The sequence below is a fragment of the Aedes albopictus genome, chromosome 3, assembly GCF_035046485.1.
Source record: "Aedes albopictus strain Foshan chromosome 3, AalbF5, whole genome shotgun sequence".
Lineage (NCBI taxonomy): Eukaryota > Metazoa > Arthropoda > Insecta > Diptera > Culicidae > Aedes > Aedes albopictus.
Window position 1 is genome coordinate 291,126,043 of NC_085138.1, and position 24,803 is coordinate 291,150,845.

Consider the following 24,803-nt stretch of genomic DNA (forward strand, 5'->3'; position numbering starts at 1 on the left):
TTTCTGTATTTTTTCTAATAAAGTATAGATCAAAACCTTTAATTTTTCACTTTGGTAGTTTTCATTAGATTATTGGTTATTTCTATAAAAATGACTTCCCTTAGACTGGCCAAAACCGGTGCCCGCACCCTACCATTCCGGAGATATTCCGGATTGTACTGGGGGTCAGGGGGTGGGGGAGAGGTCTATTTGCCAAATGGCTAAAAGTAGTTATTTCCTGTGGTATTGTGTTTGAGAGCCCCCGCGGAACCTGTTCCAAGTGTACCGGAATGGTCACATCAGTTTATACATACTTCAGTCAATTATTTCTGCTCCTTTCTCTCGAAATCATGAAGATTGATACGTCGCACGGCATGTTTTGCTTGGAAACCAAAAATGTCCCTGATGACACCCCCGTGGAACCTGTGCTAGATCAGGGTGGCCACCGAACCGGGAAAAACGGGAAAAAGACGGGAATTCGGAACGACCGGGAAAAAGTCGGGAATTTGGAATGATTACCGGGAAAATTGTTGTTAAAAGTAACTTGATGTGCATATTTGAATGTTTACACCTCATCGAAAATCTGCAAAATCAAAGCCAAACCAAAATACTCCTGGGAACATAACTACACGTTTGGGTACTGATTTGTGTGTTGCGGTACGAACGCACAGTCAGAGTACAGGCGGAGTATAAATACAGCAGTACTTAGCGAGTTTGGTGTTCGTTTGGGAAGACTGGCCTGGAATTTCCATGAAACAGAACTTGGGATTCTTCAAGAAGTTTCTTCTAGAATTCCTCTAGATTTTTGTACCGCTTGATTATCTCTTGGAATTCGATGAGATTTTTTCGAGGAAAGAATTTCTTACATCTGAGATTTTTTCAAAAGTTTATTTTTGGATTATCCCTGTTCTTTCTTAAATTTATTCTAGTTTTTTTTTAATAGATAAGAAAATCATAACCTGTTGTCGACTTGGGAGTCACTGAAGAGCACCCCCCGATCACACAACAATGATTGTCGTATCTGCCTACCTATCGCTGATCTTTACCACTCCAGAGCGTATAGAACCTTCGGAAACGAATAGGCAGATGTGGTATTGTTTGACCATTGGATAAACAGATATCACGTGGACGGTAGTGTGTCAAAGGAATTGCATTACATTAAAGTTATAAGATTTGCTACGTTAAAAATTGTTAGTTGATAAAACTTATATACTATACTGAATTAAAACTGCTGAACTGGTTCAACTACGTTGCCTTATAAATAGTAAGTTCTGCTTAAAAACTACGTCTAGCAATACAATAAATATTATGAATTAAAGGTTGCAGGCCGGGTTACATGCAGTAGGAAGATTTGTTGGGACGAAATCCAGAGCGAGGTTAGACTCGATGTAAGTACACTTTAGTGATAGTTTGATGTTTGTTGAGAACTAATAAAACTTGTAGCTTTTAGCAACTTCCAAAACTAAAAAACGAAGTTCGCTCAAAAGTGATCCGAACCGCCCAAACGCCCAGTTCACAACAATCTAAAAGATCGAGGCGAATCGATCAATTTCGACCACGAAATGGACACGTGTGAGGCATGCGGTATTCAGACGGACGATTCCTTGGTCCAGTGTGACCGATGCGATTCTTGGTGGCACTTCGGGTGCGTCGGAGTGAGTGACAGCATCAGCGAGAAGAGCTTCATCTGCACGAAATGCTTCAACACTACTCCCCCACCACCGCCGCCGCATCATAATGAGGATTTGCGATTACCACCCATCGATACCATGTCTGTGTCATCCAAAAGGTCGTCGATCTCGAATGCGAGCGCTCGAGCTCGGCTAAATCTAGAGAGGCTCGAAGTTAAGAAAGTTCTGGCCGAGAAAATGCTAAACCTGGAGCTACGGGAACAAGAGAGGAAGCTCGAACTCGCCCGCATGCAGAAGGAGGGAGAATTGGAACGCAGGAAACTGGAGATACAACGAGATTACGAGGAAGAGAAGCTACGTCTGATGGAGGAAGAGCTGCTTGATGCTGCTGATAGGAGTCTGCGTTCCCAGCAGAGCAGTAATAGTAAGGTACGACAGTGGAGAAGTCAAATGCAACTCGGCGGAGCCTGTTCGACGATGCAATCCCCTGCAGCGAACGAGGTTCTGGGCGATCGTGAAGCACCGACTGCCACTACGACGACTACTACGACATCTGTGGAACGCATTACTACGGTAAGCGGCACCGGTGGTGAAACCAGCGGTAGGCAACCAGCCGGCGACTCTGGCATTAAAACAGCGACGCACTCAGTAGCGAGGATGGCAACGGGTACCGGAATCGGGACGGTTCGCAAGCAGCCATCGAACAGCGCACACAAAGGCGAAACGGTAAACTCTTTCCCACCCCCTCCGGCGGCTCCGGTAAGTGCAAAGCAAATGAACCATTCTGGAGTGGTAAACCCGCATACTACAATAGCTGTATCAACCCACGATAGCTTCAGTGTAGGGACTAGCAGGCCAGGTCACAATAGCTTTGTAACCACCAGATCAGAGTCAGGTTTAGGCGTTCCTCAGAGCAAATTTCCTCCTCTCTCTTCAAACTCGGTTAGACAAACCCAATCATTGCATACACGCCCCTTGGAAAGCACACTTGCTTCTCTACCACATTGTGTTGAAGGTTCCTCTCGCCCTTCAAATGATTTGTGGAAACCCATGTCAACTTGTTTTTCGCGTCCGATCGTTTCTTGGCGACAGTCAACGCTCGGCCATACAATCACCCGGCCGAAGCCTCCGCGAGTGATGTTTGATACAAGTGTATGTGATGAAGCAGTGATTGTAACTTCGCAGCCCAATCAAGTTGTTCCTGAACGGTACCGTAATGAGTTTCCCGTTGGCGAGGCAGGATTTGGACCCGAAACGGTGACGACGATTCGACCAGCGCCGGTGATACCAGCACAGCACACAGCGTGCGGTTCATCTCTAGGACTTCCGGGGATGAGATCGGACCCACCGATGAGCGATTCACAATGGGAGAACAGCTTTGAAGTTCAACAGCCAAGTCAGAATGCCAGTGCGGGACAGGGATCATCGTCGTTCGTCACATCCAGCAATCCCGAGAGGCAACCAGGGACACATGTTCAATCCAGCATACGTCATCAAGTCGACGGGCCTTCTTCAACTCAGCTAGCAGCCCGGCAAGTAATGCCAAGAGATTTGCCGATGTTTTCTGGGAACCCGGAAGATTGGCCAGTATTCATCAGCTCGTTCGCCAACTCTTCCCAGGCCTGTGGATATACGGACGCTGAAAACTTAATACGTTTGCAGCGATGTCTCAAGGGACCAGCGTTGGAGGCTGTTAAAAGTCGCTTGCTGTTTCCTGCGGCAGTTCCCCATGTAATCGCTACTTTGGAGACACTGTATGGGAAGCCGGAACACCTGATTTTCATGCTACTCAAAAAGGTTCGAGAAGTTCCAGCACCGAGACCGGACAAGCTGGAGACCCTGATCGGCTTCGGGATGGCAGTGCAAAACCTGTGCGATCACGTGGAGATGGGACAACAAGTGGCACACCTCAACAACCCTACTCTTCTGTACGAGCTGGTGGACAAGCTACCGGCCAATTTGAAGCTGGATTGGGCGATGTTCAAGCAGCAAGCTCCGATCACCAACTTGCAAACATTTGCGCAGTTTATGTCAAGGCTGGTAACTGCTGCGGCAGATGTTACGCTCCACATGGATCCGAGAACGACGCAGCGTGGAAAGCCGGAGAAATCGAGGGAAAAGAATTTTTTGGGAGCACACAGCGGAGCGAGAAGAACGGAGTATCCTACAAAGTCAGACGTTCCTGTAGGCCAGTCAACTCGGTCGGAGAATTTCGTTACGTGCCTTGTGTGCAAGGAACCTGGCCACAAGGTTAGGGAATGCAAAAAGTTTGCGGACATGACCGTGGAGAATCGCTGGAAAGCTGTTCAAACCCATTCACTTTGCCGAACATGCATTGGCGCGCACGGAAAACGACCATGCAAGTCCAAGAAACTGTGTGACGTGGACGGGTGTCAAGCGAGACATCATTCTCTCCTTCATTCACACGGTAACCAAGGGGAACCAGAAACTGCGCACGGAATCACCAATCACCACTTCGTTGATCGTTCGAGTCTTTTCCGAATTCTACCGGTGACGTTGTATGCCAACAACCGCTCTATCATGGTGTACGCCTTCCTTGACGACGGATCGTCGAGAACCCTGATTGAAGAGGATGTCGTAAAGTACCTGGGAAACGAAGGGGAAGTGAATCCACTGTGCTTGCAGTGGACAGCGAATGTTAAGAGAATCGAGAAAAAATCGATGAAGGTTAGCCTGGAGATTTCCGGAGAACAGAAGAAGCATCTCTACCAGCTGGTCGATGTCCGAACAGTGAACCGTCTAGACCTTCCTCGACAGTCAATCCGCTACACGGAAATGGTGAAGAAGTACCCTTATTTGGGCGGACTACCAATCAAGGATTATGAAGACGCTGTTCCTAAGATCCTCATCGGTAACGATAATTCCTATCTTGCAGCCGTGTTGAAGATCCGCGAAGGCAATCCTCAAGAGCCCATCGCCGCAAAAACACGTCTGGGGTGGACCATCTACGGATCGGTGCCAGGCAGCAGTGAGAACGCATTGAGCTTCCACATCTGCAGCTGCGAATCGGATTCATCGCTTCACGAGCTGGTGAAGCAATATTTTTCTGTGGAAAGCCTCGGGGTGAAGATTGTCGACGGTCCACAGTCACGAGAGATCCAGAGGGCAAATCGCATACTGGAGAGTTCGACGAAGCGGATCGGGCAGCGCTACGAGACCGGCTTGCTTTGGAGGTTCGACGTGTTTGAGTTTCCGGATAGCTATCAGATGGCCGTAAAACGAATGGTGTGTCTTGAGCGGCGCATGGCGAAGAATGCGACTATAGGAGAAAGCGTGAGGAAGCAGATGGTCGAATACCAGGAAAAAGGATACATCCACCGGGCGACAGAAGCGGAATTGAAGGAAGCGGATCCAAGGAGGACTTGGTATCTCCCTTTAGGAGTAGCCTTAAATCCCAAGAAACCGGAGAAGATTCGAATATTCTGTGATGCTGCGGCTATGGTAGATGGAGTATCTTTGAACTCCATGCTTTAGAAGGGGCCAGATCTCCTGAGCTCGCTGCCCGCCGTTCTATTCGGGTTCCGAGAGAGACGCTACGCCCTCTGTGCCGACATCAAGGAGATGTTCCATCAGATCCGAATCAAGAAAGAAGACCGGCACGCTCAGCGACTGTTGTGGCGTGATTCCCCGGACAAAGATCCAGCAGTTTACATTATGGACGTCGCTACCTTCGGTTCTACCTGCTCCCCTTGTTCGGCACAGTATGTAAAAAACATCAATGCTGTCGAACATGCAGCGGAGTTTCCGGCGGCAGCGGAGGCTGTTATCAAGAAACATTATGTCGACGATTATCTGGACAGCGCGGACACTATCGACGAAGCAGTGCAGAAGGCTGAGGAAGTGCGAATCGTTCATTCCAGAGGAGGTTTCCATATCAGGAACTGGATGTCCAATTCAGAGGAAGTTCTTCGACGGGTCGGGGAACCCAGTACGGCTACGAAAAAGCATCTGACCCTGGATAAAAGCAGCGTAACGGAACGTATTCTGGGAATGCTGTGGTGTCCCGATAAAGATGAATTTACCTACTCCACGACCTTGGAAGTGACCACACATCCACCGACTAAGCGCATAGTTCTACGAGCGGTCATGAGTCTGTTTGACCCATTAGGATTGATGTCATTCTTTGTCATCCACGGCAAGGTGCTCATACAGGATATTTGGAGGGCAAAAACGGACTGGGACGAGCCAATCCCGGAGAGATTATGTCGAAGATGGTTCCAGTGGACGAATCTATGTGAACAGCTAAACTGTGTTCGCATTGGCCGTTGTTATTTCCCGGATCGTGGTCCTGGAGACTTAGAATCGCTACAACTTCACGTTTTTGTAGACGCGAGTGAAGGAGCCTACGCCTGCGTAGCGTACTTCAGGGCTGTGTACAGCGGAAAGGTGGAATGTGCGCTGGTTGCGGCAAAATCCAAGGTGGCACCGTTGAAGTCCCTGTCTATCCCTCGTTTGGAGTTGCAGGCCGCAATACTGGGTGTACGGTTGAAGAAGATGATTCGCGAAGCGCACAGTTTACCAATCGACGAATGTTTCTACCACACGGACTCCAAGAATGTATTAGCCTGGATAAACTCGGATCACCGAAACTATCGACAGTACGTGGCCGTCAGGATCGGGGAGATACTGACCGAGTCGAATGAGAGAGAATGGCGCTGGATTCCGACGAAGGAAAACGTTGCGGATGACGCTACGAAGTGGGGAAATGGACCCTGCTTTTCGCCAGCTTGTCGGTGGTTCCGAGGACCTGAATTCCTGTACCGGTCGGAAAAAGAATGGCCGGAAGACAACCAAGTCAAATATGAGACATCGGAAGAAATTCGGGCATGCCTGGTTCATCGGGAAAACAGTAATACGGAAACGATTGAATGGAGTCGTTTTTCAAACTGGAAGCGGCTGTGGCGAAGTGTGGCGTACGTACAAAGATTCCTGAACAACCTGCGGAAGAAAGTGCGTGGCGAACCTCTACAATACGGAACGTTGACGCAAGAGGAGCTGATTGCTTCAGAAACCTGCATTTGGCGACAGGTACAAGAGGCAGCCTACGGAGAAGAACTTCGAGTACTGGAGACTGCGAAGCGAGAAAATGTACGAGCACGATTGGAACGGAACAGCAAGCTACGTCAGCTATCGCCTTTCCTGGATGCCGCGGGAGTATTGCGCTCAGAGAGCCGCATTCAGAAGGCGTGTTTTGCGTCATATGACACCAGGTGTCCCATAATACTTCCCAAGGATAACCCGGTTACAGTGCTACTCGTGGAATCGTATCATAGGAAATACCTCCATGCGAACGGCGAGACGGTGCTGAATGAGATGCGACAGCGGTTCCACATTCCCGGTCATCGAACGCTGATACGTACTATTACGAAACGCTGCAATCGATGTCGGATTTGGAATGCCGCTCCCGTTGTACCACGAATGGCACCGCTTCCAACAGCAAGACTCCAAGCTTACGTTCGACCTTTTTCCTACGTAGGCCTGGACTATTTCGGTCCATTGGCGGTGCGCGTAGGCAGAGCGACGGTGAAAAGGTGGATTGCTCTGTTTACGTGCTTGACTATCCGGGCAGTCCACCTGGAAGTAGTCCACTCTCTCAGTACGGAATCCTGCAAGATGGCCATTCGACGTTTTGTAGCCCGGCGTGGCGCTCCAGTGGAAATACACAGCGACAATGGCACCAACTTTGTTGGTGCGAATAATGAACTTCGACGAGAAATGGAGAACACTAGCGCTGAACTCGCAGAAACGTTCACCAACACCAATACGAAATGGTGTTTCATTCCGCCTGTAGCGCCTCACATGGGCGGGTCGTGGGAGAGATTAGTACGATCTATCAAGACGGCTCTGGAAGCGATGTACACTTCAAGGAATCCGGATGAAGAAACCTTTGCAACACTGATCGTCGAAGCGGAAGCCGTTGTGAACTCTCGTCCACTGACTTTCATCCCGGCGGATCCTGATCAGCAAGAGGCTTTAACGCCAAATCATTTTTTATTGATGAGTTCGAGCGGAGCAACACAGCCGGCGATAACCTTGGAGAAGACAAATCAAGCGTGTAGGAGCAGCTGGAATCTGTGTCGGGTCATGGTGGACTCGTTCTGGCGTCGGTGGATACGCGAGTATCTACCCACGATTGCCCGGAGGACTAGATGGTTCGAAGATGTTAAACCGGTAGATGTTGGTGACCTGGTAATCGTTGTAACCGAAGGAATACGGAATGGATGGACAAGAGGACGGATCCTTGAAGTAATTCGAGGCGCGGATGGAAGAGTTCGGCAGGCAGTCGTGCAGACATCTACGGGAGTAATTCGTCGGCCGGTTGCGAAGTTAGCTCGGTTGGATATCGATGGTAACCTTGGCCAGCGGAGTTCCGGACAAAGTTACGGGCCGGGGAATGTTGTCGACTTGGGAGTCACTGAAGAGCACCCCCCGATCACACAACAATGATTGTCGTATCTGCCTACCTATCGCTGATCTTTACCACTCCAGAGCGTATAGAACCTTCGGAAACGAATAGGCAGATGTGGTATTGTTTGACCATTGGATAAACAGATATCACGTGGACGGTAGTGTGTCAAAGGAATTGCATTACATTAAAGTTATAAGATTTGCTACGTTAAAAATTGTTAGTTGATAAAACTTATATACTATACTGAATTAAAACTGCTGAACTGGTTCAACTACGTTGCCTTATAAATAGTAAGTTCTGCTTAAAAACTACGTCTAGCAATACAATAAATATTATGAATTAAAGGTTGCAGGCCGGGTTACATGCAGTAGGAAGATTTGTTGGGACGAAATCCAGAGCGAGGTTAGACTCGATGTAAGTACACTTTAGTGATAGTTTGATGTTTGTTGAGAACTAATAAAACTTGTAGCTTTTAGCAACTTCCAAAACTAAAAAACGAAGTTCGCTCAAAAGTGATCCGAACCGCCCAAACGCCCAGTTCACAACATAACCACTTAACTGGGTTTTAATCAAGACAACCTATTGCAATTTATTCAAGAGTTCCTTTTAAGATTCATCAAGATTTTCCTTCCGCAATTGTAACAGGAGTTGCTCCAATCTTCAAAATTTCCTACGGGAATCTGGGAAGATTAATTTTTTGAAATCCCTCCAGAAAATTTTTCCTTTCCTTCTGGGGTTTCCCTAGAATTTTCTTCTGGAATTCCTCCGAAAGCTCTTTTTAGAAATCAATCGGGAGTTCTTTCTGGGATTCTTTACAGAGTTTCTTCTGGTATTTCTCCAGGATATCATTCTGTTACTCATCCATCTCTACGAGTTCTTTGCATGATTTCTGCAGGAGTGCCTTCTGAAACTTTGATTTTGAAAACTGCTGAATTTTATCTTTATTTTATATAGCAGTCCCGGCTGGCCCATATAGCCGAGGCGGGTATTCAGCATGACCATGCTGAGGGTGACGGGTTCGATTCTCGGTCGGTCCAGGATCTTTTCGTAAAGAAAATTTCCTTGACTTCCTTGGGCATAGAGTATCTTCGTGCCTGCCACACGATATACGCATGCAAAATGGTCATTGGCAGAGGAAGCTCTCAGTTAATAACTGTGGAAGTGCTCATAGAACACTAAGCTGAGATTGCAGGCTTTGTCCCAATGAGGACGTTACGCCAAGAAGAGAGAGAGAAAGAGCAGTCCCGGCAAACGTCGTCCTACGTATCATATCAAAAACAGTTCCGATTGAAAAGCCTTCTAATAAAACTAAATGACTCTTGCGCATATCGGAGTTATATGCACATAACACGATCGATACATCAGCTGTGCATATAAGTTTGGCCGGGTGGAAAAGCAACATTGGCAGATCAAGTGGAACACGTTTTGCAGAATTCCGCAATTCTAGTAAGTGAGCTTCGTGGTCGTGCGGCTAGCGGCGTCGGTCATTTGGGCGTTGTGAGTTCGATTCCCGCTCCAGCCGAGGAAACTTTTTTTTTTCAAAATGTGAAGGATATTATTGGAGTTGCATATACATTGGCGCACCCAGCCCGCATGACATATAACAGTATCATGGCGACCTGAGAGTCATACCACATGCGTCGCATATAACTCTCACTTCCCATTTTCAACCTTAGACTAGATTCATATGATATTCCAATAGTGCAGAAATATATGATTGACATATAACAGTGATCGGGAGAGTTGGCTCAGTGCAGGAGTTGCTTATGAAAGTTGCTTTTGGAGTTGCTCCAGGAGTTGCTTTTGGGCATTCTTCAGAAGCTCCCTCTGCAAATCACACACACTGAGCCAACTCTCCCGATCACTGTTATATGTCAATCATATATTTCTGCACTATTGGAATATCATATGAATCTAGTCTAAGGTTGAAAATGGGAAGTGAGAGTTATATGCGACGCATGTGGTATGACTCTCAGGTCGCCATGATACTGTTATATGTCATGCATTTTGCTTCTATCATGCGGGCTGGGTGCGCCAATGTATATGCAACTCCAATAATATCCTTCACATTTTGAAAAAAAAAAAAGTTTCCTCGGCTGGAGAGGGAATCGAACTCACAACGCCCAAATGACCGACGCCGCTAGCCGCACGACCACGAAGCTCACTTACTAGAATTGCGGAATTCTGCAAAACGTGTTCCACTTGATCTGCCAATGTTGCTTTTCCACCCGGCCAAACTTATATGCACAGCTGATGTATCGATCGTGTTATGTGCATATAACTCCGATATGCGCAAGAGTCATTTAGTTTTATTAGAAGGCTTTTCAATCGGAACTGTTTTTGATATGATACGTACACTGAGCCAACTCTCCCGATCACTGTTATATGTCAATCATATATTTCTGCACTATTGGAATATCATATGAATCTAGTCTAAGGTTGAAAATGGGAAGTGAGAGTTATATGCGACGCATGTGGTATGACTCTCAGGTCGCCATGATACTGTTATATGTCATGCATTTTGCTTCTATCATGCGGGCTGGGTGCGCCAATGTATATGCAACTCCAATAATATCCTTCACATTTTGAAAAAAAAAAAAAAGTTTCCTCGGCTGGAGCGGGAATCGAACTCACAACGCCCAAATGACCGACGCCGCTAGCCGCACGACCACGAAGCTCACTTACTAGAATTGCGGAATTCTGCAAAACGTGTTCCACTTGATCTGCCAATGTTGCTTTTCCACCCGGCCAAACTTATATGCACAGCTGATGTATCGATCGTGTTATGTGCATATAACTCCGATATGCGCAAGAGTCATTTAGTTTTATTAGAAGGCTTTTCAATCGGAACTGTTTTTGATATGATACGTATAACAATTCATTTGAAGTGAACGTGTCAGACTAGGGGTAAAATGTATGTGTAGCGTCTGATGAAATAGGCTCTTAGAATTATTTCAGTGCAGGAGTTCCTTCTGGATGATCTCCCAATTTTTTTTACAAAAACTTTACGATAGCTATTTCTGGAAATACTCCAGTATCCTGAAAATCAAACTACTGCGGGAGTTTTGTAATCGAGATCTCTTCCAAGAGTTCCTTGGGAAACCTTCTAGATATGTGAGAGATTCTTTTGGGAATCCTTCAGGAGTTCCAGGAGAAATCCCTAGATCGAATTCATGATCCCAGACCAAATGTTTTTTTCCCTAATTGCCAACAGACTGACTAAAATCTTAAATTCCCTAAAGGAACCTCTTCCAGAATAAATCCATTAACCCTCGAACGATCGCGCTGTTGTGTTTTGTACAACACGTTGAAAAAATCTCGCTTTTTGTGTTCAGTATTAGCGTGGTGCTGGCGGTGGTGGCCTGGCAAACCGCGCTAGTTATGGACGCTTAAGGAATCTAGAGGAATCCACAAAAGATATACAAGGTGGAATCGCTAACAGAAGCTACTGAAGAAATCCAAGATAGTATTTTTGGAGTAATCGAAAGATGAAATCTCGGACAAAACTTTGTAAGAATCTCCAGATAAAAGTTTTTTGGGGGAATACTCAGTTGGACATCCTGGAGGAATCCCCGGAAACAACACCAATGAAGTTGCGTTTGGGCACCTACGCTAATGAATAAAATTGAAAAAAAAAAAATGGTTCGATTATCCTCCATGTCCCGGAGTGTGACCTTTGCTGATTTTATATGCACATCTTACCTATTACACAAGTTTACAAAATAAAACGAAAGTCGTGAACTTTTGTCAACGACCAAAAATTTTGAAGCACAATTAAGCGCTGATTTTGAAACCGACCTTAAAAAAATTTTAAGTAGAACAGTTTTTGAATTTTAGCTCAACATCGAGCTTTACAACTTTTTAAAATATGCAATTTACTTAAATTCAAATATACTGCGTTTTGTTCAACCAAATTTAAATCTTTTTCCATAAGTTGAAAGCTAAATACAATACCATTCGATCATCTGAATACAGGTTTTGCGTCAGATTGACGAAATTCGAGTTATTGGCGAGTTTTAGGAACGTTCTCCTTAAATTTTAGCAAAATTCCCAAAAAATTTTGAAGAAATGTATTTTTTCCAATAAGAAAAAAACAATTTTACATTTTTTTCTCGACGTTTATTTGACATATTATATGTAGGCGAATTACAGTAAAAATTTCAGCTCAATCGGAGCATTGGTTACGGAGAATGAGATGTTTGAAGTGTGCGACTTTGCTTAAAAATAGAAAAAAAAATCGATTTCAAATCATCAACCTTGTATGGGAAGTCGAAAAAAATTCCGCTCTACTATAATTTTTTTCTTTCGCGTTTTCGAACTCAGGGCATGATTCTACACTAAAAATGATCATCACCTTATCTAGTTCAAAAATGCTGTAAACTAGTGTTATAGATCTGTCATAGTTAGCTACCACTTCTACACTTGTTTTTTTTAAGTACAAGAAAATAAGTAAAATAATGAGTGAGGGAAAGCTTGAATTATGCACTATTTGGAGCTGAATGAAAATATGTTGCAAGTAATTGTGTAGCATACGCCTTTTATGTCATCATTGGTAGTTACTTCCATTTTTCCATAGATGCATTACGTCAAGAATAATATTAAACTATAAATATCTAGTACATAGTATTCACAGGATTGCAAGTGTATTTTTACATGGTACTTATCATCCATATGATACGAAAATTGGGCGTTACCTACTGAAAAAATTTGCACTTTCAAAACCGGGAAAATTTCAGAAATCGTACCGGGAAAACCGGGAAAAAGACGGGAATTTCAAAACTGATATTTAGTGGCCACCCTGTAGATGTTCCGGGTTGGCCATATTAGTTGATACAGTCTATCGTTTCTGACTCACAGTCATTCGAAATCATAGGCGCCAACTTAGGGGGGGCAAGCATGGTTTCGCCCCCCAATATTTGACGATTTTTCAATTTTCCCATACAAAAAATCGGAAAAATCAGGCTTTGCCCCCTCAATAATTTGACCAAGTTGGCGCGTCTGTTCGAAATCATGAAGATTGATATGTCGCACGGCATGTTAAGGTTGAAAACCAGAAGTGGAACCTGTCACGGGGATCCGGATGGGTCAACTTATTCAAATTTGGTTATCGCAGTTGTGTTTCACTGTTCGCAACAACAATTTCGCTGAAAATCGATGGTTCAAACACAATGACACACGAAATAATCACGTACAGACAAACAGATGTATCACTTGGAACAAAAAGCGATATAAAATCATCGTCACGCAAACATAATCGCCCAATACTAATTTTGCGGTGGTACGCAAATCCACTGAGTAGATGACGGTAGTGAGCAAACGTCAAACAGGAGCAAAAACGACGCGAGCGCCATGAGCAAGCAATTTGCGAACTACGAAATATTTGAATAGTCCGTTAAAAAGAGAAACGATGGGAAGTGAGTAGAGTGAGATGTCTGTTTGTCTGTGAATCACTTTTAGCCATTTTGGCAACTTCGCGACCCCAGCACAATCCGAAATATCCACGGAATGGTTGCGGATATTGCATGGCCACGCATAATAAATTAGTACCAATGTATAATCGATTGAGGGCGACTTAAAAAATCGAATTAAAATTGACTAAATGCCAGCATTTTGAAAATTGCTCACTACCGCCATCTACTCAGTGGGTTTGCGAAACACAGTGTAATTAACATTGGGCGATTATGCTTTTGTGACGATGATTTTAATCACACTTTGTTCCAAGTGATAAGTCTGTTTGTCTGCTGTTAAAGTTACATATTTCAAAAGCAGATTTTCAATACGTCCTAAGTAAAATTTTGATTTTCTCGAGAAAACTGAATTCAAAGTTTTGGGGTCTATTTTTAATTCCTATTTAATGATCATACAGATACCAGTATAATTAATAAGCGCAAACGACATCAGCTAACAGCACTTATTACTTCCTAATTTTAAATCTAGGTAAAGTTAAAAACAAACATAAGTTTTTTGCATCAAAACAGTTCTACGTCGTTCGGCGTCACAAAATGTAAATAAGACATTTTGTTAAGTCATTCTGAAACCATTCCCTTAAGGCAAAACTGGAAGCATTTCCTCACTTTTTGGTTTTGGATTTTTTATTAAATAACGAAGCAATATTTCCAAAATCGGTTTTCGTACACTTGTAGAGTATGGATCAAGGTATCTTCTGATTTTTTTTGTGGTGGAAAATGTTTTTCGTTTTTGCAGAAACCATTTTTGAACAAAATTTCACAAAAAAATGGTTTCTGCAAAAATGGAAAACATTTTCCACCTCAAAAAAAATCAGGAGATACCTTGATCCATACTCTACAGGTGTACGAAAACCGATTTTGAAAATATTGCTTCGTAATTTAATAAAAAAAAATCAAAAACCAAAAAAACGAGGAATTGCTTCCAGTTTCGCCTTAAGGATAGACTTGTTAGAATCCCAAAATGGCCGCCACAATGGCCGACTTTGACACCTACTCACGATTTTGAGGGCACTAATCTCTACGTAAACAAAACCAGCGCACCTGAGCTTCTTATTTTAAGCTTATTACTAGTGAGCAAGAACAGAATAATAAAATGCATTGTTGTTTGAAGCTTGCTTCTTGAGATTTGTGCGTCTGAAGTTTTGATGCACTGCGAAACGGGATTTCAAAACGTTTGTCTTTAGGAGGTATTCTTTTGGGGCTTGTCCTTTCACTAATTATTAGTTGTCTGTTGGGTTTATCTAATAAGATTACAAACATATTCTAAAAACTATTGCATCATACATATTTTTTATCTAAGTAATTCCGTTTGTCTCTAGTTCGTCGAAAATCGATGGTGCTCTAGTAGAGCAACTATGCGAAGTAGAGAGTTAAATATTTCTACCATGATATAGGGTAACGATGGGTTTTATCAGCAGGCTTGTTCTTTTCGTCATGAAGGGTTTTTGTTGGCCAAAGTTCCTGAAACTTCAGGAATTCAGCTTGGTTGACAAGGGTTTGAGGCTAAATTTAAGTTCAACAGCTTTCATAAAAACCCCGTGACAAAGAGAACAAAATCGCCGTAAAACCCCAATTTTCCCTATTGCTGTCAGAAAAATAAAAAGCTACAAAATATTCAACATCGTCCCCGAAGAACAATCACTCATTTAACCAACATTGCAATGACATTTATTTTTATTCCACATTTGATTGAATTGAACTCTCTTAACAAATACAGGTCGGACTCAAGTATCCAGAGTCGGGTTTTGATGCTTCTTAAACATTTATCTGAGGAACGGAATGCTCTACGGAGCTGAAATTTTGATATTTTGTCAAGCCAACTTTGATTAGTGATCAACCAAAATTTCGAGCTTTTTATAGCATTCCATTTGCGAGAACCTGACTCCGGATAATCGAGTCCGACGTGTAGCAGGAAAACGTACAGGGGATAGATAAAATGATCGGGGCAGGCAAAATGTTCACTTTTCAAAAAATGGTCAACTAGCTGTAACTTTTCAAAAAGTGCGTCGAAAAATCTCACATTTAACTGTAAGTTAGTTATCTTGTTGTCTATCAAAGGTCCAAATTTGAGAAAGAACGGTCTATTCTACATGAAATTAGAGAGATTCTAGTAAAAGGCAAATTATCCGATAACCAACTTTGAACTGTTCTATATCCGAATTCACTGAACCGAATGTAATGAAATTTTGGGCATTCTGAACTTATATTATAAGCTTTGAAAAACTCTTGACTTATCTTAAAATTGTTTATAGGCTAAACAATTAGGCTGCGGCTTATTTTTCAAAAGTTGTTGAAACCTGTAATTCGTAAGCTCTTTTCGATTCAAATGACACAAAAAGAGAAACCTCTGAGTTTAAGCCAAAAATATTGAGATTTATAGGTCGCGTAATCGCTTCAAAGTTGAATTTTCGAGTAATAAAAAGGTGTTTTCACTTCGAGTGCCATAACTTTCCCAATTTTCAACCGATTTTCAATTTTTTTAATGAATTTCTCACAAATTAAATTTTTAATAAACTCGTAGAACATCATTTTTTTCCAAAGTCATGCAAAATATGAGTTTTTGAAGATTTAATTTATTTTTTTTTCTTTTTACAAAAATTTTGAACTTTAGAATCTTATAGCTTTTTTAGGGCCCATATAGCCGAGGCGGTAAACGCACGGGTATTCAGCATGACCATGCTGAGGGTGACGGGTTCGATTCCCGGTCGGTCCAGGATCTTTTCGTAAAGGAAATTTCCTTGACTTCCTTGGGCATAGAGTATCTTCGTGCCTGCCACACGATATACACATGCAAAATGGTCATTGGCAGAGGAAGCTCTCAGTTAATAACTGTGGAAGTGCTCATAGAACACTAAGCTGAGAAGCAGGCTTTGTCCCAGTGAGGACGTTACGCCAAGAAGAGAGAGAGAGAGAGCTTTTTAACCGTTTGACCAATTTTAAATTTTTTAGCTTGCTTTTGTAGATATTTTTGTTGCCTATCTTTGTCCTAAACCAACTTTTCATCAAAGTAGTCATTTTTATGATACTTTTCACCAAAAACCGCCCAAACATGCCTTAAAACTTGATTTTTTCATGCAAAATTTGAGTTTTTGACGATTACAATTTTTTACTCCAAACCAGATATTTAGCATCATATTTAGGGATATGGAACACATTTTAGGATTTTTTTTTATTTTTTTTTTCCTTGCATTTCAAACATGAAAATATTTTTTGATTCAAAACACTCCAAAAACTGAAGTTTAAGGCTTCCATATGATTATTGAGAATAAATTTTTCACTTTGAGCCCGAAACTAAGCATGAAAATAATTAAAATTTTGCCAAAATTCTGATTTTTCCAATAAAATAGGCGTTCAAGTTTATGGTATTTATCTATTGTGAAACGATTTTTTAAAGCAACAGTTTATTCACAGCATGCTTAGGCAACAAAAATATCTACAAAACCAAGCTAAAAAAATTAAAATTGGTCTAATGGTTAAAAAGTTATAGGACTCTGGAGTTAAAAATTTTTGTAAAAAGAAAAAAATAATTTAAATCTTCAAAAACTCATATTTTGTGTGACTTTGAAAAAATGATGTTCTACGAGTTTATTCGAAATTTAATTTGTGAGAAATTCATAAAATAAGATTGAAAATCGGTTGAAAATTGGGAAAATTATTGCACTCGAAGTGAAAACACCTTTTTATTACTCGAAAATTCAACTTTGAAGCGATTGCGCGACCTCTAAATCTCAATATTTTTGGCTTAAACTCAGAGGTTTCTCTTTTTGTGTCATTTGAATCGAAAAGAGCTTACGAATTCCAGGTTTCAACACCTTTTAAAAAAAATAAGCCGCAGCTTACTAAACAAGTTATAACGATTTCTTTTATTATATAAATTGGTCTTTTTTTAACGTGCATCCTAAAACTTTTTCAGTTTATTACCGGATATTTTGTTACTTCCTTTCAATACCTATCTAGGGGAACTTACGTTTTTTCGGCCGTTTTGTTCTCTTCTTCATGGCAGGTTTTTTGAAACCTGTTGAACTCAAAGTTGGTCTCAAATCTTTCCCAACTAAGCTGAATTATACCAAATATACTATATTCGGGGGCCGTGGCGTAGTTGGTCACACGTTCGCTTCATATGCGGATGGTCATGGGCTTGATTCCCAGCCCCGGCACTTGCAATTTTTCGTCAGTTGCTTTTCCCCTGATACTGATACTGACCCTCTTCTGAGCCCCATGGCTCAAACGGACCCGGATACCTGGACATCGGCGAACTATAATGGACTCCCAATCGGACTGGAACGGAACAACGGCCATTCATCATCATCCTTGTGCTCATTATTCTACCAGGTATAAAGTAGAAAAGTGAAAGCAGCAGAAAGACAATAAAGTAGAATAGAATCTAGACGCTGTACAAAATGTAAGTGCAGCTGTCAATTGAAAATTGCTCACGTAGTGCCCCAGTGGACAATAGAGCTGTAAATTAAGTTAAGTGATTAAGAATAAAAAATATATACTATATTAATTTAGAATATTTGATTATACGACAAGTTTCAGGTAATTTGAACGACAAAACCCCCTCATGACGAATAGAACAAACCTTCCGATAATACCCAATATCAAGTCGATTTGACAAAATATAACTTATCATAAATTTTGAAGTGATGTTGAAGTTTTGGCAAATCTGATGGTTTATTGGCAGAATAATCTTATCGTTGTATTTTTCTTCTGTATTAATAATTATAAGTTAAGTCAAGAGTTTTTTGAAGCTCATTGTATAAGATATAAACGCTCAAAATTTCATTACATTCGGTTCTTTGAATCCGGAGATATAACAGTTCATCGGCTAATTATACCAATTACTATAATCTTTCTTGCTTCATGTAGAATAGCCCGATCTTTCCCAAATTTGGACCTTTGATAGACAACTAGCTGACCAACTTACAGTAAAAATGTGAGATTTTTGACGTACTTTTCGAAAAGTATTACAGCTAACTGACCATTTTTTGGAAAGTAAATATTTTGCCTGTCCCGATTATTTTGTCTATCCCCTGTATCTGTCTTGACATGCATTGCATATCCGGAAAAATGTAAAGATATTTCTGTCTATAGGAGACGTCGGGTAGACTGCTGTTGAAGCTTCAAAGCGGCATGGTCACAATAAAGGAAACACCTTAGAGAGATAGAGGAGGACGAACTTCCGGGCAGTCGCATATCTGGCATCTTGATTTCAATTACATATAATACGCCCTCGTGATCATCACGAAACGTTCACAAATATCGAAGAATCTATTATCTCATTCAGCCAGACATCTCGTGCTATACCTACTTATCTTATCCTAGCTTACAAAATCTCTAAAATAAACAGATGGATTATCGACCACTCGTTAGTATCACTACATAGGGATTTTTATTAGAACACTGCCATGTGAGCGACTTGCTTCATGATCATCGCTGGCGTTCGCTGTAAGCTGCTACATACACTTAGTTCTGTTACTTCCATAGAATACTCAACATCACCCGCCTGATTTTAACGCACTTTCAAGAAGTCTGTAGCAACATGTGCGGTAGACACGAATTTCACAGGCAATGTTATGACCACAGAAAAACAAGTGTCTCGATCTTCGTATCTTCTTGTCGTGGATGTCGGCTATGTTTGATAAGGCTGGAGATGCGAATCTCCAGAGATATGAATTTTGCTATAAAAATGTACCCCACCGGCAACGTGGAACGTTAGTAGAGTTCGGTAACCCGAATGCGCTACGATGAACAGGGTCGCGAGTCTATTAGTGCTCACGGTAGCATTGGAGTTGGTTTGGGGACGTAAGTGACCAAGTTTTCGATATGATACCTAGTAGTGATGTATGGTTTGTTGTACAAAAATCTTATGTTGAATCTAAAGTGAGTTATCAGACAAAATGAATCTTCGAACTTGCTTGCTAAGTGGTATTAGCCTGTGTACTTCTCCGTTTCCTTAAGCATAACGTGATACACCAGTATAAAGTTGTATAAGGAAGCACATACTAGAGTTGTCGGTGAAGAAGTGTTCGGTGGTTGTACCATTACACGATAGTGGTCATAGACAATGTTGGCGCCACGCGGCCGATGTAAACCTGATGTCGTTAATGTCGTAGAAGTGCTGTCCATCAGTCAGATCATCTTTTCTCCATTTCTGATTTAGCGTTAGCTTTGATGTTGGATAATTTGTTCATTTTTGCAATCAAATGTGGCATATGGAATAATTATTATGTTTGTAGAATGCACTGTCAACATAAGAACGAATCTTGTATCCCCTGAACCGGTGTTCTTCCGTACGGCGACTCAGCTGTGGTCACCCGATGGACCGTCCTTGTTCTGGAATTCTGGCGAAACTACCACCATCTCTTGCCAGAGTGGAACACTTACTGGATGTATGTATTCAACTGATATCATCCTAGCACAGTAGAACAGAAATTCTGAAATTCTTTATAGTCGGTGTAAGCACTGCTTCCCTAACATGCCAGTCGGGAACTTCATTTACCATTGGCGGAACAGCGGTGAGCTCTTCTGCATTGACTTGTACCCAACGAATTACCGGAGAAATCCAAACCACAACTACGTCTTGTGGTGGAGGTGCCGGACAGCTGAGAAACATCGGATTCCTTAACCCCAGTGGCCAAATGGTGACGTACATTCAGTCGTGCTACAACGTTAATACGGCATCGGTTATCTACACCAGGCACATAATCCCTGGACGAGCGATCAACCGTAAGGTTTGATAAAGCTAATCAAACTATGCAGTTTTACAAAGCCTATCTATTTCAGATGCCATCCAGGAATCATACCGTCCATCGTTCAAGGTAGCGGGAACTGCCTCGCATGTGAGTCCAGCCACTTCGTATACCACAGCTTCCCAAGCCACCCGTTTGGCTGTCTTGTTGGGCTCGCAAGCGCAAGCCGATAGATTTATTACCACAAGTTCGTACATGTCACGTGGCCATCTGTCTCCAGATGCCGATGGAATCTTCCGCTCGTGGCAATGGGCTACCTATTTCTACGTGAATGTAGCTCCTCAATGGCAGGTGGGTATATCTACAATATCTCAATAAACAAGATATCCTAACTTCGCTCCTTGAAGGTTGTCAACGCCGGAAACTGGTTGACCGTGGAGGGCGCAGCCCGTAACATTGCAGGACGCTTGCAAGAGGACGTTCTGATATTCAATGGTTGTCACGACGTCATGACATTGCCGCACGTAAATGGCCAGCAAATTCCCATCACCTTGGAAGCTGGTGGTATCCAGGCTCCGAAGTGGTACTGGAAGATCATCAAGTCACCGAGTACCAACTCTGGCATTGCACTGATCACCAACAACGATCCATTCCGCACGAGCATGCCGGCAGCGGAGATGTTGTGCAGCGATGTGTGCAGTACCTACGGATGGGCTAATGCCAACTACGGAAACTTTGGTCGTGGATTTACGTACTGCTGTACGGTGGCTGCCCTCATGAGTGCAATTCCAGCCATTCCGGCAGAGGCTGCTGCATCCAATGTACTGCGTTACTGAACAATAAAAAAACATGGAATAAAGTTTGTCCAATGGAAAACTTCAACAGTTCTATCAAATTTTTTTTTGTCTGTATTAACGAGATTTTTAGCCCTGGGCTAGTTCAGCTCGGGACCCACGCTTTACTTCCCTTCCGAAGGAATAACTCACATTTTGCGAGTTTGTCGGGAGTGGGATTCGATCCCAGGTCCTCGGCGTGATGGTCAAATGTTCTAACCATCACACCAGGTCCGCTCCACAGTTCTATCAAATCGGTTAGATGTGTCGAAAAAAAATAATAACATTGATAGCACAACAACATAATGTTCATCAAATCATGCTCCACTTGGTCCGAATATTCTGCCGTGTGCAGCATAGTTGTCCCATGTTACTTTTTGACGATTTTGACTTTTTATCATCAAAATATCTATTTTTACTTATACTTTTAGAATCTATTCCCATGTTCATTTTTTTCTTAAAAGCTATCCCTTGTTAAATTTTTACGCATAAAAAGCTATCCGAGCATCTCTGAAGGAATCCTGTACCACAGAAAAGCAGCCCAACTAACATTTTCAGCGCTATAAGCTTCAGTCATTTGCTTTCTGTTGTGTAACCATCGAGTAAAAGCAGTCAACGCTGAATAAAAGGAAAGCTAGTCAAATATATATCGTAAGCTAATACACGACTGCAAAACAAGCATCATACAGCTACCAAATTCGGTTTTCAGAAATTCATTGCTTGTCACTGGGGCTGCCTTTACTCCACCGTATTCCAACTCCGGGAGATTTCCCGGAAGATGTGAAAACTTGAACACATCGGATAGGAGTCCCCACTAACAAAACAGCTGCTACTATACAGTACAATTCATTATACTGACAAATCACCAAACCAGCAGCGCTTTAAAGGCCGTTATGCGATTTCATTACGGCTAGAAGCTGTAATAAAGAAACTGTTCCCAACTAACAATCACTCATTTAACAGGCACCATTATGACGAATTTATTCAGCATAATGTTGAATAACATTTGAATTATTTTCACGTACAACCTATGTTCGGGTTTTGTTCACACAAATTTGGAGAAGTTATAAAGCATCATGTTGTGCACCAACTTATTTTATTGTTGTTCAAAGCGTTTTACAAATGTACAGGAAAGTTGTTATTCAGCTTTGGCAAAAATGATAGAAAATAAATAAAATGCAAAAATGTTGAACTCTCACGAGAGTAATTATTTGCTCTCATGTTGAGAACACCTATTATGAAATAAGAATTACATATAAAATTACCTAAATCCGGATTAGAACTCGAGACCTGTCGATTGCCAGAGTAGAATAACTAGCCACAGAAGTCCAATGTCGGGGCTGTTCGTGTGACTAACATCTAGTTTGCCACGCCCTTATAGCGTCATTAGCGGTACTAGAAGTGTCAAATAAATTTTGTTTACCAAAACAAAATATCCTTTACAAGATGAATGCTTAAAAAACGACGATTAATTACAATTAGAGTTATCAATTTAATTAAACAGGAAAAGTGACAACAGCGCCATTGGAGTTCTAGTGTATTTCTATTATTGCCAGCCGCATGCCTTCCTATCTGCGCCATCCTAGAGATGGTGAGATTCAGCACCCAAAGCAAAACATAATCTTCCCATGACTCAATAACGATCACTCCTGAACTTGTGTTCAGCAGTGGTGAATTAGCACAGCACGTGGTAATCAACTGAACAACGCCTTATACTCAACAGCTGTTCAGCCCAAAACACGTGTTTTCCATTCTGATTCCGCTGTCAGTATTTTTATCGCACGGTGAGAAAACTTGTATCGAGTGCGGCCAAAAAGCGTTGGTCATTATTGAAGATATTGTTTCCAAGCGTACTAATTGCGATATGAGTATATGTTTTCAATTTTATTATTAAATATCGATCTTTAAAAATGTATGACAATATGTGGTGCGGTATTGAACATGGTGCATTCACAGCATCTGTTCAGGTAATTTACTCATGCTCAGTCGAAGATCCGTTAAGCATTTTTTTTATTTATGCTTTTGTCATGGAATCTTGATGTTGTGTTCAATAAATAGTAAATAAGGTTGTTTAGGGATACTTGAATTGTGTCGACTTCTGAATGCTGTTTGGTTGTCTAGCTGACTACTCAATATTCAGTAAACAGACAGCACTGAAATGTCAAATGCATCGATCCAAGCGTCTCGTACTATCGGACTGCTGCGCAAGATAAAACATATAATAATCAAGGTACAAGATATCTTGTTACAGACTAATAAGAATAAATAAATGCCTCATTTTTACATTCATTACGTCTCTTGACACTCAATGTTAAACTACATATATAATTCTATTCTGTTTTATTTTATGTGATTCATTTAAAATATTGTTTTTTTTTTAATAACTTGGTTGTCTAAACAGTTTTAGCCATGATTTATCCCATAATCCGAACAAAGTTCCGAGTCAAACTATGACGGGCTGAAGGCGTTTATTTGACAAGTGAAAGGCACATTGTTCAGGAGCATATGCATAACGATACATCAGCTTAATAAGATGCAGACAAATGTTTTGTTAGACTCTTTTGTTAAGGAATCAATGCTTGTCGAATAAATTTCTTGTTAAACTTTTGAAAAGTGCTTTAATTTATCATTGTTGATACCGATGAGGAAAGTCGAACATTGACTACATTCTCAATTGAAAAATCACTTTAACAGTAATGTGTTAGAGCATAATTTTAGTTCAGCTATCATTACCATTATTAAGCAACAATTCAGCAAGCTTGCTTGTTTGTGACTTGCAATTGTTAGTTGGGTTGGTTCACCAACACGGCTTGTCGGATATAAACATTATTGTCAAAACAAACTCTATAGATTAACGGCTACGCAGTCTTAGGGTTCAAAAAACGAGTTTTATTATTCACCCGACGTTTCGACACGGGGATAGTGTCTTCCTCAGGGGGAAACTGTAATTGGTACTTGACTTTAAACAGAGTTGTCTTTACAAAATTTGTCTGATTACTTACATAAATATTAACGTTTTTGGTCAAATGTTTTGTCTAACTTTAACTGTCTCGTTTTGTGTCGTTTTTGGTACATGCTGTAAGGTGGGTGTGTTTTAAATTAATTTTGTCATTTAGAAGTTTTAACTGTAAAATACCTTACACTTCGAAATCACTTAAACAGTTCAACGGTTTTTTGGCAATGGCGCAAATTTTCCCTCTTTAGCATACCCCCTTATTCGGAACTTTCATTTTGGTAGCTGTAATGCCCTATCGGAATAATCTAACTTTCGTCTAAATGGTCTTCGCTTCTAATTTTGTTGTGTCTGTCAATATTCTTTATACTGTGTAGTACACCTGCATATGTCGTACTTAGCCTGTCTATGTCTGTTCGTTTGTTGACTGTGTGTTCCGTGTTGGTAATATGACACATTTCGAGGAAAGGGAGTGTGGATTGTTTGTTGCTGTGATCTATAATCTGTGTCTGGTCTAGGTTAAATCTATGGTTATGGTCTACGCAGTGTTGTATGAGTGCGGTTGTCGCTTCAACTAGTGCATTCGTTGCTGTGTCAGTATTTGTGTTGTCATTAATCATTTTTTCCAGTTTGTTTACGTTTGATCTGTGTCCAGCTAATCTTCGGTGCAAATTATTCCTAGTCATACCTATATAGCAATTATCGCAGTCATTACAGGGAATTTTGTAAATAACGTTACTAATTTCTTCCTTTCTTTTAGGGTACTTAACTATGGTGTGAAGTTCATTGATTGTACGTTGCTGTCTGGTCGTTATGG

The 24,803-nt window shown here is 41.7% G+C and overlaps 1 protein-coding gene and 1 long non-coding RNA gene across 2 annotated transcripts in view; both read left to right on the plus strand.

Moving 5' to 3' along the window:
- Positions 1-24,803, plus strand: part of LOC134292252 (uncharacterized) — a 255,387-nt gene that overhangs the window by 113,845 nt on the left and 116,739 nt on the right. The gene's annotated exons all lie outside the window — the stretch shown is intronic.
- LOC134291341 (uncharacterized) lies at positions 19,029-21,082 on the plus strand. The gene is made up of 5 exons (XM_062858974.1): positions 19,029-19,313; positions 19,748-19,900; positions 19,962-20,237; positions 20,295-20,551; positions 20,608-21,082. Exons 1-5 carry the CDS (start codon positions 19,256-19,258, stop codon positions 21,034-21,036), a joined length of 1,173 nt encoding a protein of 390 aa, XP_062714958.1. The 5' UTR covers positions 19,029-19,255; the 3' UTR covers positions 21,037-21,082.